The sequence below is a fragment of the Eretmochelys imbricata genome, chromosome 21 (genome assembly GCF_965152235.1).
Source record: "Eretmochelys imbricata isolate rEreImb1 chromosome 21, rEreImb1.hap1, whole genome shotgun sequence".
Lineage (NCBI taxonomy): Eukaryota > Metazoa > Chordata > Testudines > Cheloniidae > Eretmochelys > Eretmochelys imbricata.
In genome coordinates this window covers 765,984-780,980 of record NC_135592.1, presented here as the reverse complement: position 1 = coordinate 780,980, position 14,997 = coordinate 765,984, and the positions used below count along the sequence as shown (strand labels likewise).

The 14,997-nt window shown below is 43.0% G+C and overlaps 1 protein-coding gene across 3 annotated transcripts in view; it reads right to left on the bottom strand.

Moving 5' to 3' along the window:
* CSDE1 (cold shock domain containing E1) overlaps positions 1-14,997 on the bottom strand; it is a 51,063-nt gene that overhangs the window by 2,343 nt on the left and 33,723 nt on the right. For 2 of the 3 annotated variants that reach the window (XM_077839084.1, XM_077839085.1), the window contains 2 exons: positions 11,761-11,924; positions 9,379-9,511 (listed from right to left, as the gene is read on the bottom strand). The exons of the other annotated variant lie outside the window; for it this stretch is intronic. In XM_077839084.1, coding sequence (XP_077695210.1) covers positions 9,379-9,511; positions 11,761-11,924 — 297 coding nt within the window. The remainder of the gene's footprint in view (positions 1-9,378; positions 9,512-11,760; positions 11,925-14,997) is intronic. 3 annotated transcript variants of the gene reach the window in all.

Genomic DNA, 14,997 nt, shown 5'->3' with positions numbered 1-14,997 from the left:
TACCCATTCACATGTAGTGTAACCATGACAGTTCTGCTGCATTGGGGGACTTTCTGTGGCTACCTATGTTCCTACGTGAATTTCAACATAAGAGTGGCCACACTGGGTCAGTCCAAAAGTCCATCTAGCCTAGTATCTTGTATTTCAACTGTGGCCAATTCCAGGTGTCCCAGAGGGAATGAACAGAACAGGTAATCATCAAGTGATCCAGCCTGTCGCCCATTCCCAGCTTCTGGCAAACAGGCTAGGGATACCATCCCCGCCCATCCTGGCTAATAGCCATTGATGGACCTGTATCTTCCATGAACTTATCTAGTTCTTTTTTTAACCCTGGGATAGTCTTGGCTTTCACAACATCCTCTGGCAAAGAGTTCCACAGGTTGACTGTGTGTTGTGTGAAAAAATACTTTTGTTTTAAACTGTTGCCTATTAATTTCATTTGGTGACCCCTAGTTCTTGTATTATGAGAAGGAATAAACACTTCCTTATGCACTTTCTCCACACCAGTCATGATTTTATAGACCTCTATCATATCCCCCCTAGTCATCTTTTCCAAGCTGAAAAGTCTGTCTTATTACTCTCTCCTCATATGGAAGTTGTTCCATACGCCTAATAATTTGTTGCCCTTTTCTGAACCTTTTCCAATTCCAACATATCTTTGAGATAGGCGACCACATCTGCACACATTATTCAAGATGTGAATGTACCATAGATTTATAGAGAGGCAATATGATGATATTTTCTGTCTTATCGATCCCTTTCTTAATAATTCTCAACATTGTTTCCTTTTTTGACTGCAGCTGCACACTGAGTCGATGGTTTCAGAGAACTATCCACATTGATTTCAAGACCTCTTTCTTGAGTGGTAACAGCTAATTAAGACTCAATCATTTTATATGTATAGTTGGGATTATGTTTTCCCATGTGCATTACTTTCCATTTACCAACACTGAATTTCATCGAAGTGTGCACAGCCGACATTCACCTTAATGAGGTTGTATACAGCAACCATCAGACCCTGTAGTTTCCCCAAGGGGAGCTCAACCAAAATGTACTTATCAGAATTTGTATTAACTTTGTCTTACCTAGAGACTGTTCCTTTGCAATCTATAAATGGGAAAGGCTCACTTCTTCAGCCTGATACTCAAAGCTTCCATGGAATGCTTAACACATGATCTTAGTTCTGAACTCAGAGCACAGTTCAAGTTGAGGGGCAATGTTATATTGATCCAGTGACTAACCTCAACACAAGAACATTTTCTGCCAGTTGATCCAAGTAATTGGTCTCTTATGCAATGGAAAGCCAGGGACAATGAAATACTATTTTTGCCATTTTTAAAAAGGAATGAGATAAATAATGTAGATAGTGTAACAGAGAAAAAATTAAATGATAGGTAATGGCCAAGAATGAGGTTTATAAGACCTTTACATGAAGTTAAAACTTATCAATCGGCGTGGAGCTTGCTAGAAGCATCTCTCCGGCAGTCTACTGAAAGTTTTATTGAGGCATTATTTCCTGGCTATTCAGATGGTGACAACACACATTCTGCTAAACAAGATACTGTGCTGACTGGGGGAGAGGCGGAGCTGGGGTGGGGGGGAGAGGAGTCCTCCCCCCACATCCCAAGCCCTGCACACCCCAAACTACCGTCACTGCCCCACATCTCACCCCACTGCCCCCACCCACCCTCCACGCTCACCTGTGTGCGTGGCCCTTGATGGCCTCCTGTGCAGCCACGCAGGCACACACCTTAGAGGGAACACAGGTGAGGAGTGAGCTTGCTGGGCTCCCCCAGATTCCTCCATGCTAACAAAAGTTCCTATGAAATTCAATGAGCTGAGGCTCCAGCTCTTTCCCCTTTCTCCTAGGTGGATTATTTCTGCACAAAGGAGAATAGGCTCTTTCATTAGAAAGCTGTTTCTCTGGGAGTTTTAAATGGATTGCTGCAGAAGAGTACATTTTGCCTTCTAGCAATCAATTTGTCATTCTTAAAGACAGTTAGCATCACCTGCCAGCTGAGGTGGTAATTATACACCCAGCTCTGAAATTCAGATTAACTATGTTAGTGCATTACAGTCCTTTCCGGGATCAGCAGCTTGAGTGGCTTGTGGCAAACATAGCAAGACAGGAAGCCTGATTTTTGACTTTTACATTTAAAAGAATTAACAAAGTAAGAACAGTTTTAGCCTTTATCAGCATTCACACGTTACGAAAAGAACAGTTACTTACCTTATAGTAATGTGGTTCTTTGTGATGTATTGTCCACACCCATTCCACTCTTGGTGCATATGTGGGTGATGTAAACAGGATCAGATTCTTTTAGCCAGTAGTGTCCACTGAGGCTACCCCTGCACCCTAATGTTCTCACATCCCCATGCCAGATAAAGAGCAGAGCAGGCCCAATCATCCCCACTTCCTTTGCCAATACAGAATCCCAGAGGAATAGGAATCCACAGTAGTGGAGGAGGGTGTGTTGTGGAACCAATGTGGACAACACACAAGAGCCAGTTACAGTATGGTAAGTAACCCTGCTCAGAGATTGTTCACATGGATGCACTTTTGGTGACTCGAACAAAAAGTTGTGTTTCCTTGGCAGGGTGGGTAACAGGACTCTTACTTAGATAATGACCATAAGACAATCCTATCAAAGCAGGCATCCAGTGTGGAAGCCTCTATCAAGGAATAGTATATTTTAAGTGTGGGGCCTGAGCTCCATGTAGCTGCCCTAAAGATTTTAGAAATAGGAACAGTCTTCAAAACATGGGAAAGACTGAGGGGGGAAAAACATAAGTTTAAAAAAATCTAGGCTTTGAAGAGTGGCAAAGTACAGCACGGCCTGGAATAGGATGTACAGAGATACTGTTGCCAGACGGACCCTTGGAAATATTCCACATTGTTTCAGGGCTAGTCAGCAGTCCACTAGTGCTCAAATGAGCAGTCAAGGGCAATAGCTGGGGCTGAGATGCCCCAATATAAAACTAAGTGGAAGGAGGAGTTTTCCAAGTCAGTCTAGTTAATGCTTTCCTGCTCTGGAGCAGAATGTTCTGAACTTCAGCTGAACAGCTTCTTTCAGTGGACGTCATCCTGTCAAACATCCAGGCTGTCAGATACAAGAAAGCAGGGTCCAGGTGCAGGATCTGACCATTGTTCTGCAAGACTGTTGGGTAAGGCCAGTAAGGGGACGGTGGCGGCTTTGGTAAAAGGTGAATAAGGTCCTAATACCAGAACTGCCTATAGCCTGGGCAGTCGTGATCAGTCATGCATCTTGCCTCACTTCCCTCAGTATCAGTGGAGATTACCTACTCCTTTCTGTCATCATAATGCATAGCTGTGATGCTGTCAGCACCTGGACCATGGATCCCTGGCGTAAAGGCAGAAATGCTTTTTATGCCAGGCAGATGGCTCTGGGCTATAGATGAACTTCGGAGGGTATCACAGACCTTCTGTTTGAAGGTGATCTAGATAAGCTCCCTCCACCCCTGAAGAGGCATCTGCCACCAGAGTCTTGGTAGGTAGAGGCGGAGAAGGTTATTCCGTTGCACACGTGAAGAGGGTTTTATCAATTTAAGAGGGAGAAGACTGATCTTCATGTCTATGCAGTGTCTGCTGGGTAGACAAATTTCAACCCTCCCCTGCATGGGGCACAGATGAAGTCTGGCAAACCGCATCACACAGGTGTCCTAGATTTTAGTAAGCCATCCGACAGTTCCACATGATATTCTCATAAGCAAATTAAGGAAATATGATCCAGAGGAAATTACTATAAGGTGGATGCACAACTGGTTGAAAGACTACACTCAAGAGTAGTTATCAATGATTTGCTGTCACACTAGGAGGGCATATCTAAACTGGGTCCCACAGGGGTCAGTCCTTGGTCTGCTCTTATTCAATATTTTCATTAATGACCTGGAGACTGGAGTGGACAGTATGTTTATAAAACTTTCAAATGACACCAAGCTGGGAGGGGTTGCAAGGACTTTGAAAGACAGGATTAGGAGTCAGAACCTTGACAAACTGGAGAATTGGTCTGAATTCAAAGAGATTAAACTCAATAGAGACGTGCAAGTATTCACGTAGGAAGGAAAAAATCAAATACAAATTCAAAGTAACGGACTAGGTGGTAGCACTGCTGAAAAGGATCCAGGTATTACTGGTGACTCATTCAATTTGTGATACAAGATGGGATACAGCTGTGAAAAAGGCTGTTACCCCTGGATGTATTAACAGGAGTGTTGTTCATAAGAGACTGGAGGCAACAGTCCCTCTACCCAGCACTGATGAGGCCCCAAACGGAGCACTGTTCCCAATCCTGGGCATCCCACTTTAGGAAATAAGTGGACAAATTGGAGAGAGTATAGAGGAAAGCAACAAAAATGATCAAGCAAGCCTGCCTTTGTAACAGATAGTCACTTGCATCGAAAAATCACGATATTCAGGTTACTCCTAGTCCCAAAGGACCAGTCAGTCACTTACTGCAAGTCAATTGTACCTTAATGTTTCTCAAAGACAATGCTTGTAGCGAATCCTGTAATCTAACTAAACGGTTAGCTAGGAAAAAGAAAGGGATTACTTACAAGGTTAAAGCAGGTTTCAGAGTGGTAGCCGTGTTAGTCTCTATCAGCAAAAAAAAAAAAAAAAAAAAAAAAAATGGAGGAGGACTTGTGGCACCTTAGAGACTAACAAATTTATTTGGGCATAAGCTTTCGTGGGCTACAGCTCACTTCATCGGATGCATTCAGTGGAAAATACAGTGGGCAGATTTATATACACAGAGAACATGAAAAAATGGTGTTGCCATACCAACTGTAACGAGACCAATTATCAGCAGGAGAAAAAAAGCCTTTTGTAGTGATAATCAGGATGGCCCATTTCAAACAGTACGGGGGAAAAAATCAGCATGGGGAAATGGTTTTTACTTTGTGTAATGACCTATCCACTCCAGTCTTTATTCAAGCCTAATTTAATGGTGTCCAGTTTGCAAATTAATTCCAATTCTGCCGTCTCTCATTGGAGTCTGTTTTTGAAGTTTTTTTTGTTGGAGAATTGCAACTTTTAGGTCTGAAATTGAGTGACCAGGGAGGCTGAAGTGTTCTCCGACTGGTTTTAGAATGTTAATTCTTGACATCTGATTTGTGTCCATTTATTTTTTTGGGTAGAGATTGTCCGGTTTGGCCAATGTAGATGGCACAGAGGCACTGTTGGCATATATCACATTGGTAGATGTGCAGGTGAATGAGCCTCTTACAGTGTGGCTGATGTGATTAGGTCCTATGATGGTGTCCCTTGAATAGATATGTGGACAGAGTTGGCAATGGGCTTTGTTGCAAGGATAGGTTCCTGGGTTAGTGGTTCTGTTGTGTGGTGTGTGGTTGCTGGTGAGTATTTGCTTCAGGTTGTGGGGCTGTCTGTAGGCAAGGCCTGGCCTGTCTCCCAAGATCTGTGAGAGTGAGGGATTGTCCTTCAGGATAGGTTGTAGATCCTTGATGATGTGCTGGAGAGGTTAAAGCTGGGGGCTGAAGGTGACAGCTAGTGGTGTTCTGTTACTTTCTTTGTTGGGCATGTCCTGGAGTAGGTGACTTCTGGGTTAAAGCAGGTAAACATCACGCACAGAAGAGTTATCTTAGGTTTCAAAAAGTTATAGAAGTTGCTGTAAAGTGCAAGCTCTGTGTCCTTTAGGGCTACCCCAAACAAAGCAGTGCGGAGATCCCTTGCTTATGCTTAGATATATTGCCCTCTCCAAATTTCTCAGCAGAATAGTGATATGGTTCCTTCTGGTCAGGGACTTATTCCCACCACAGTTCGGACAAAGGTTTGTACACATCCCCTTTTCATGGGTATAGGGGAAGCAAAATCAGTCTTTGTCCACTGATGTTCTACAAATGGTTCATCTGGTGTCTACAGGTCTCTACTGATGGACAGAATGTGACTTTTATACTAGTTTACCACAAGTTCACACTTGGTAATGCTCCTCTCCTGACTGTGGGGATTTCCAGTGTCATAGCAAACACTTTTATAGTTACGTTGAAGCAAACACGTAAACGTTACCTTATAACATGGGATGCAGATAGTGAGATTAACACATTCAGTGACCCATAAGCATTTCATAAAGTTGAAACACTAAACATTCTTATAAACTTAAGATCTATTTTAACAATTCTAACACAGGCGAGCAAGATTGGTTTCCAGTTATCCATTTGTCAGCGTTCAGTGAGGCCTGGGCATGAGCTAGCACCTGGTCTGCCAGCATCAGTGATCCTAGGATGCGTTAAGTGGAATCTCAAGCAGGAGTAGAGAAGTTATTTCCCCCCTGGAATTAGCTATGGTGCAACCCCTGTTGGAATACGGTGTCCAGTTCTGGTGGCCACAATTAAACAACGTTGGTAAACTGGAGAGGGTTCAGAGAAGAGCCAGGAGAATGAATAAAGGATTAGTGATGACTCAAAGATCTCAGAGGGATAGCTCAGTGGTTTGAATATTGGCCTGCTAAACCCAGGATTGTGAGTTCAACCCTGAGGGGGCCATTTAGGGATCTGGGGCAAAAACTGGGGATTGGTCCTGCTTTGAGCAGGGGGTTAGACTAGATTGACCTCCTGAGGTCCCTTCCAACCCTGATATTCTATGATTCAGCTTAACAAAGAAGGTGGGGTGTCTTGATTAGAGAGTAACTAACTACATGGGAAACATTTAATAATGGGGTCTTCAATCTAGTAAAAAAAGTTATAACATGATCCAATCGCTGTAAATTGAAGCTAGACAGATTCAGGCTGGAAATAAGGTAAATTTGTAACAGTGAACATAATTAACAATGGGAACAATTTATCATGGGTCATGGTGGACTTTTGGAAAAAAGCAACCAATCTTGATTTGAAGAGCTTGGCTCTAGGAATTATTCAGGGGGAAGTTCTATGGCCTGTGTTATACCGGAGGTTGGACTAGATAATGACGACCTCTTCTGCCCTTGTAATGTATGAATATTTTAAGCGCGGTGATCAATTGTTCTCCTCTGAAGGCAGGTCAAGTAGTAATGGGGCTTAATCTGCAGCAAAGGAGATTTAGGTTAGATATTAGGAAACACATTTTAACTATAAAAAGGCAGAAAAGTTCTGGAATAGGTTTCCAAGGGAGGTTGGGGAATCCCCACCATTGGAGGGTTTTAAGAACAGGTTGGACATTAACTGGTCAGGGATAGGTTAGGTTTATTTGGTCCTGCCTCAACACAGAGGGGCTAGACTTGATGACCTCTTGAGGTCCCTTTCAGCCCTACATTTCTAAGATGTGTCAAGAGTCTGAGAGGCCAGTCTCACTGATGTTCTTGAGTGATCTTGATAAACCTCAAACAACTTTATCTCTGTAAGGTAAGCTCTCACTGACCTAAAAATCTAACATGGCTACTATAAGCGCTAAGTATTGAGTCTATGTGGATTTCTCAGACTTTGAGGCCCAAAATGGTAAATAACTTAAGGTTATTTCAACTGAGTTGGTCACATGTTGGAGGTGCGGGAGATCTTCCTTGAATCAGTCAGTCAAGGTATATAGGTAGACCAGGATCCCTGGTCTCTTTAGATGAGCTACCACCAAGGGTTTGGCAGTTGTGAACATCCTCAGTGCCATGGAAAGACCAAAGGGCAGGCTCCCACACTGGTAATGAGGTGTTCCTACTAGGAATCTAATTAATCTAACCCACAGAAAACCTTTCTGTAAAAATAAGAATTCTGCAGGTTGAGAGCTCTGAACCAATCTTGTGGATCTACAGAGGGAATTATGGAGGCTAGAGTCACCATCCTGAAACTGAACAGCAGATGAAGATGTTGAAACAGAGGTCCAGAATGGGAGGCCAATCCCCTTTTCTGGGATAAGTAATGGGAATAAAGACCCTTGCCCCTGACTACCAAGATCACCTCTTCCACTGCTTAGTTGTAGGAGTCCACTGTTTTAACAGTATCTTAGGAGAAGGATTCATGAAAAGGGATGAGAAAGGGGGTATAAGAAGTAGGAAGGGATTGGAATTGGCTTGTACAATTCCTGGGACCCACGGGTCTGAGATGACTGAACCCAGATTTCCCAAAAATAAGAGGTGGTTGCCAAAAGGGGGCAGAAGAGACTAGATCCTCTGGAGGTTCTCCTAGGCTTGTGACAACTGTGTCAAATTGAATACCAGGGGAAAGACATTGTGAAGCACTAGAGGAAGAGTCAGAGTCACTGTTCCTGGAACCTCTTTCTTTCTCAGAAACTCTGAGGTCTCTTGAGGCTGGTAATAGTAATCAGCAGAGAGATGGTGCCTGAAAGTCTGGTCTTGCTTGCTTCTTTCTTGGGGCTGAAACAGAAGCCCAGGGAGCACAGAATGGCCCTAGAGTCCTTCAAGAAATGTATGGCCTCATCCCCCTTTGGATTAAGAAATTTGTTGCCAAAGAGAAGACTGTCAGTTGTTTGAACCTCCTTGGGAATCCCTGATAATCAGAGCCAGGATGTTCTCATGGCTACCAACATAACCATAGTATTTGCTGCTGTGTCAGCCACATCTGGCACAACACGTAAGGACACGTGGACTATCAACTGTCCTTCAGACCGATGGTCTTTAGTTACTCTTGGTGTTGAGGTAGCCTGTTCACATACTGAAACAGTTGCACAGGAGAGCTCAGTCATCAGTGACATCTGGAGGCTAGTACATGAACAGGCTGCATGTCCAGCAAGTCCAGTCTCTGGGTCTCACCCCCTAGGTGTAGGGTTGGAAAGCCACTCCTGCTATGACTTTTCTTGGACCACAGCTATCACAAGCAACCCTGGTAAGAGGTGATACCGGGTGCCCATTATTAAGTGGCACTGAGGTTTTGCACAGAGGGGCAGGTTTTAAAACCTGGAGATTTCACTTTGGTTACTTTGCTAGAGCCCTTGTACAGAGGGGAAGGTTTCTGTGCTAAAAACAGAAGCTGATTAAAATAAGGACTTTTTGTGTACTGCCAACTGGCAACAAGCCTAACACACAACTACATACACACTGAAGGAGGTGGATACTGCAGGAGTTCCATCTCATTGCTACCAGCAATAAAAAAAAAACTACGATAGCTGGGCCTACTCCCCGCCGTTTACATCCTTTGATGGAGACGTGTACGTACACCTGGGCCTACTCCCCGCCGTTTACATCCTTTGATGGAGACATGTATGTTCAAGGACATTAGAGCACAGGCACTACCCCCAATGGATACTGCTGGCAAAAAAGAATCTGATCTCATGTATATGGGGTACATATGCACCAAGAGTGCAAATCATATGGACAATTCATCTTGAAGAATCAAGATTCTATTACCATAAGTTACCATTATTTCTAGATATTTATAGAGAGTAATTCTGCACACTAGGCTGTTATTGTAAGAGTATACCTTTGAGTTATCCGGTCCCCTTGGTTGACGAAGAACTGTTAGGCGAGGAGCACTGGCATCATCTAAAGTAATGCTCTTTAAACGATTAACAAGTCTATCAGGACGCGGAGCAGCAACAGCCTTTGCGCCTTCACTGTAACAGAAATGGAGCTAGTTACTTGGACCAGCAGCCATCCCCTGGATAATGTCCGGACTAACATTTGGGAAGGCATACGAGGTGACTGGGAATTGGATAATTTGTACCAAGACAAAAAGGAAATTGAGACTAAAGAAGTCACCTCATTTTGAGATGGGCTTTCTGGAAAGGACACTATACCAACCCCAAGGTCCTACGATATTTACTGCAGCCCCTGGATTCTCAGATGTCAGCAGGAGCCCACAGAACTTTATCCTCTACAGCTAGCCAGGAAGCTACAATCTTTCCTCTCAATGCAAACCTTCAACAGTCACCCCATGTGTTTGTCACATCCCAATTAAGCTTAATGCCAGTGCTCAGGAATCATTGATATGCCGTGGTACAACATGCCAACAACTCTCCAGAATCTCTGGAGAAACAACTGGCTGTTACAGTTGCAGAGATGAACTCAAAAACTTGAAGTGTAACATGAGTCTGCAGCACTTGGAACAATAGCTCTGACTAGCGTGAGCTACCTATTCATCTCAGAAGGGGTTAGTGCAGATACCCAGTGATCCTGATATTTAAATTAAATTCCTCACATGAGGGGGTATGTAAATTTTGCACAGTCAAAGCCATAGGTCCCCTAAGCCAATGGCTCCTCAGGCTGATGCGGTTAAAACACATCAGTTTCATGACCAATGGTTCAGGAATCACATCCAACCACCTTTGACCGCCCTAACAATGGATCAGGTAGCCATACTGAAGCTAGGTGAACTGGAGGCAGGCTTTGACAGTCTGAGGTTAAGTGAGACAAACCCATGACCTTCAGGATTGTAGTCGAGTGCCCTAACCACTCAGCTCTGTATGCAGAGCTTGGAAAAAGCACCACTCCCCCTAACCTGGCTGCTGCTTAATGCCCTCTCTTTAGGGATATGCTTGAAATACATCTGGAAGATCCAGCAGAAAATCCTGAATTGCCTGCTTCCTGAGCAGGGCAGGCCATTGTGACTACATAACTCCTACATTCAAGTCATTACACTGTGTTTCAATTGGACCCGGTTATCTAAGAGACTGACTGACCCATACTTCTCACAGCATTTAAGAATAGCTGGGAGGCTCTCACTGTCAGCGTCTTTGTTAAAGATTTTGCAAATGGTGGCAGTGTCCTCCATGGTGGGGCCCTCACTTCAGTCTTACAGAAATGAAGGATGATTAGCTCTAACTCAAATGCAAGAAGCTTTTTGGTTTAGTCTTTGCCCATTTTTGAGAGTGACCACACGGCTTTAAAGTTTGTGCACACCTAGCTGCTGCTGCAAAAGGCTTTTAAAAGTAAAACTGACGTATTAATGGTCAGCCATTCAAAAAAAAAATCAAAGCAATTTATTCAAACAATATCTACTAATCTCTACCTGGAGTTGTGCACTCTTAGCCAACACAGCGCAGGAAAGCATTTCTTCTTTCCGTGTTCTACACTTGCTTCAGGGTGATTTCTCCCACAGTTTGGCATAGTTTTCAAAATCTCCTTCAGTGCAGAACTCCGTTTTCCAAAGCACCCAAAATAAAAAGCTGCCTGCCTGCCACATTTTCTTGCAATTAAATGTCTACCAGTAAGGGATCAGTGGAAAGAGGTTTATAACAAGTGTGCAGAGCTACAATGAAGTTTTCTGAGTATCAGTTAAATTCTAGTCGGAAGCTTTGACTCCAACCCTTGTTGAACTGCCACACATTTTGCATATGTTGTATGCAATGCTGCCGTAGCTATGTTGGTCTCAGGATATTAGAGACAAGGTGGTTTACTGGACCAGCTTCTGTTAAGAGAAGCTGCATAAGCTTGAAGAACTTTCAAGCTTATGCAATGTCTCTTACCAACAGAAGTTGGTCCAATAAAAGATATTACCTCACCCACCCTGTCTTCACAGAGCCCTGTGGCCCATTCTATTAAATCTTGACTTCTAATTTCATTATTTTACTTGGTTTACCTGTCCACATCCATGTTTCCCATTGTCAAATACGATACTAATCCTTTCAATAGGCAGGAATGCTGCTGTCCATTCAGTAACTATTAAGAACAGGACTTATGCAATATGTTTGATAATACAGGAGGCAGTCATTTACCAAATATGCCAGTTAACACAAAAGCACATTAAGGTCTGTCATGTAAAAAAAGCGTCACTTTCCCACTCAGGAAAGCGTGTGCTTTTCCCCCAACCTGCAGAGATTTGATTATTTGTTTCTGATTAAACCAGATAATCCCAATTCCTCACCAGACACGCCATACATTACAGGCACTGCATTTCCCTGTGCGCTGATTCAGGATCACGGAGAACTCTACTTCATCTCCAGCCTGCAGCTCTACACCATCCTGAACTTCTTTCACATGAAAAAAGAGCTTTTTGCTGTCACCCACTTCATAGTTAATGAAGCCAAACTGAAAAACAGCAATGCAATTTAGTTCATTCATGTCATTTCAAATGGACACACAATTGCATTTCAACTCCACTTTGTTTATATGTTGTATTAAAAAGGGACAGAGTGCAGGTAAGGTTTTAAAAAAATGGATGCCTAACATCAGGCACCTAAATCCATATTTAAACACCTATTAAGCCAAAGGGCATGGTTAGTGTCGCAGCTCTTTTGGAAGTCAGGCCACTTATGGTCCTAAATATGGCCTTAGAAGCATAACTTACATATCTGTTTTTAAAATCATGGCCTAATACTGATACTGTCATCTTTCTGTGTGGGAACAACTATGTGGAATACTGAGTTAAACTGCAGACACTCCATCTCAGAAGTCTGATAGCAGAAGTGGTCCAGAGAAAGCAAACAAAAGGAGGCAGGAGGTAAAATATTCAACTCTTTTGTGGGAAAGTATACACAATAAGTGGCAGAAAGCCTCCATCAGGTGCTCCTATTTACTCGTAATACAAGAAGTGAATGCCCTGTGAAATTAAGGTGGCAACATATTCCATCCTTCCACCTCCTGCACTCATCTCTTCCCAAGCAGACGGTGGATTTTACTACAAGATACTTTTAGTAAAATTAAAAAAGGATTACACAGTTATACAAATAATCTATTGGCAGCGACATTAGCTATGATAAAAACTGAAGGGATATCAGCCCTCATATTTCAGGACAGAGCTACCACTAACGACTTGAAGTTAGTAACAAAACTTCTCCCATAGGAAAATCATCATGCACATCAAACGATTTGAAAGCTTATTTCCAAGATGAGGTAGGATATGGGACTGTCAAGTGGTGCTCTTACCATCGATGTGGGCATGAACAATGACACCATCAACACATTAAAAAGACCACTTTGACCTGTTTGAATTAGTGTGTGTTAAATTACTATGTATTATTTCAAGACATAATGGATTTCTTTGGGACCTGAAAGCAACAATCTAAAAGCTAACAATAGCCAGAAGTTTGTACAGGTATCACTGAAATGTAATAGTGCTGGTGACACTTTCTAGTTATCAGTCATGTGCACCTGGGTTACCAGAGTCTTCACTGCCTTGCAATGTACACAGTTCTGTGCAGGGAAGACTTTTAACTACAGATAATTAGCTGATTGTGCCTAAACCAGTAGGATCACTGCAAAAATAAAGTCCTGCAGAAACTCAAATGCTATTGGGCACTTGAACACAGAAAGTAGATCATCCACATTTTTTCCACCCATGCTGCAATGGTGATCCAATATCTGATTTACCTACGTGTGAAGGCATCCAAATCTTTGTTTGCCAAAATGCTCTTCTGACATGCTCTTAGAACTATCCTCACACGGTGAGAGTTTGGCCAGTGACTTGTCCTCTTTGATGGACAGATTGAGTTGCAAGCAGTTCAGGTCTCTGTGGAGCTCCTTTTCTCTCTCACTGGTCATACAGCACTGCTGCAAACATCCTTGCTGTAGGAATTGTGGCTGATCTATACCCTCCCCCAATTTGGTAAATCTCTGAAGCAGTAAGCTCCATTTGTTTTGGCAACATTAAAAAAGGTTCCCTCCCCTCCCCTGCACATAGCAAACAGGGGTGGCACAATCACATCGTTGGAGGGGTGGGGGGAAGAGGAGATCTGCTTCTACACTCAGGTGCATTTTGAATCATGTAGTCAGAAATTTTTACAAGTGACTGCTTGCTGGATGCCACTTTAGTTCAGAAACTTTCTATGGAGGCACAGGGCATCCGCCAGTCAAGCTATTTGTTGCATCCAATCTTAGATCCTGTCCAGTTCTGTCTTTCCAAAGTTCGTCATATTTGTCAAAGATTTTGATTACAGAATTAGCTTTTGTCAAATCCTGTTAGGACCTACCTCAAGTACTCAGCAGCCAATTCAGTGAAAGTGTGGAATGCGTCTCCAGCCATTTGTATGACAGCCATGGGCATTTCTAATGTACACCGTGGTTTCTTTGTTGCATGCTCTTAGCTCTTGGATTCTTTCAGCTTGAGCTTTCAGCTGATGCCCTCATTCAGCTTAGTCTGGTCTTTTAAGGGCTTGTCTACACTTACAGCACTGCACCATTCTGCACCACTGTAGCGCTTAATGGAGACCCTACCGACACAGAAGAGATTCTCCTATCAGTGTACTTATTCCACCTCCACGAGAGGGGACTGTTATGTCACTGTGAGAAGCCCTCCCATCAACACAGCACTGTCTATACCAGGGGTTAGATCAGTGTAACTGCGTCGCTCTGGAAAACCTACCCCCCAAACGACAGTTATACCAACATAAGCTGGTAGTGTGGACCAAGCTTAAGTGTTCCATCAGCATGGAAGAGGGGCAGGGGCACAGGTCATACTGTGTGACTAACAGTTGCCATCGAAACATTATCTCTGCATCTTGTGAAGGACAAGGCTCTGTGGAAAACAAATTTCTGGACTGACAGCTGCTGTGATCGTCCTTCCCTTGCCAGACTTCAATTCAGTCATCTTGGCCATGCCAGCAAAGTGTTAATGACAGATTTATTAACTGGGCTGAAGAAGCGGTGTGTCCCATCAGAATCAAGTATACCTTTCACAAATCTCTCCATTTGTTCAACATCTAGTATTTTCAGTAGAGAGACTTTTGTAAATCTGAGGTTACATGCAGTCCAGTATGTAAGTCAATAAGCACCTCTGGATGTGATTCAGGGTCAAATGGGTTGTTGATGACATAGCTGGTAAAAAATGTACCATGCTCCTCATCCCTCTTCAGTGCAAAGGTAAGGACTTGTTTGTGGACTGTCTTCACTACTTCTTGTTAGGCCATTTCTCGTATACCTTTTGCACATTCATAATATGAAGTGGTGTACTGTCATCTCGAACACTAATAATGAATGACTTGTGCATAAGTGTCACAATTAAAAAGCTAGTTTCTAGAATATTTCAAAAGACTAGTATTACATGCCTAGGCAAATTACAAATAAAAACCTTCTACCAAGCAGGCTAGAAACTACACTATGTACAAAAGCTTACAAATGGAGAAACATTACATTAGGAATTCACACATTTACATCTATTCATTAT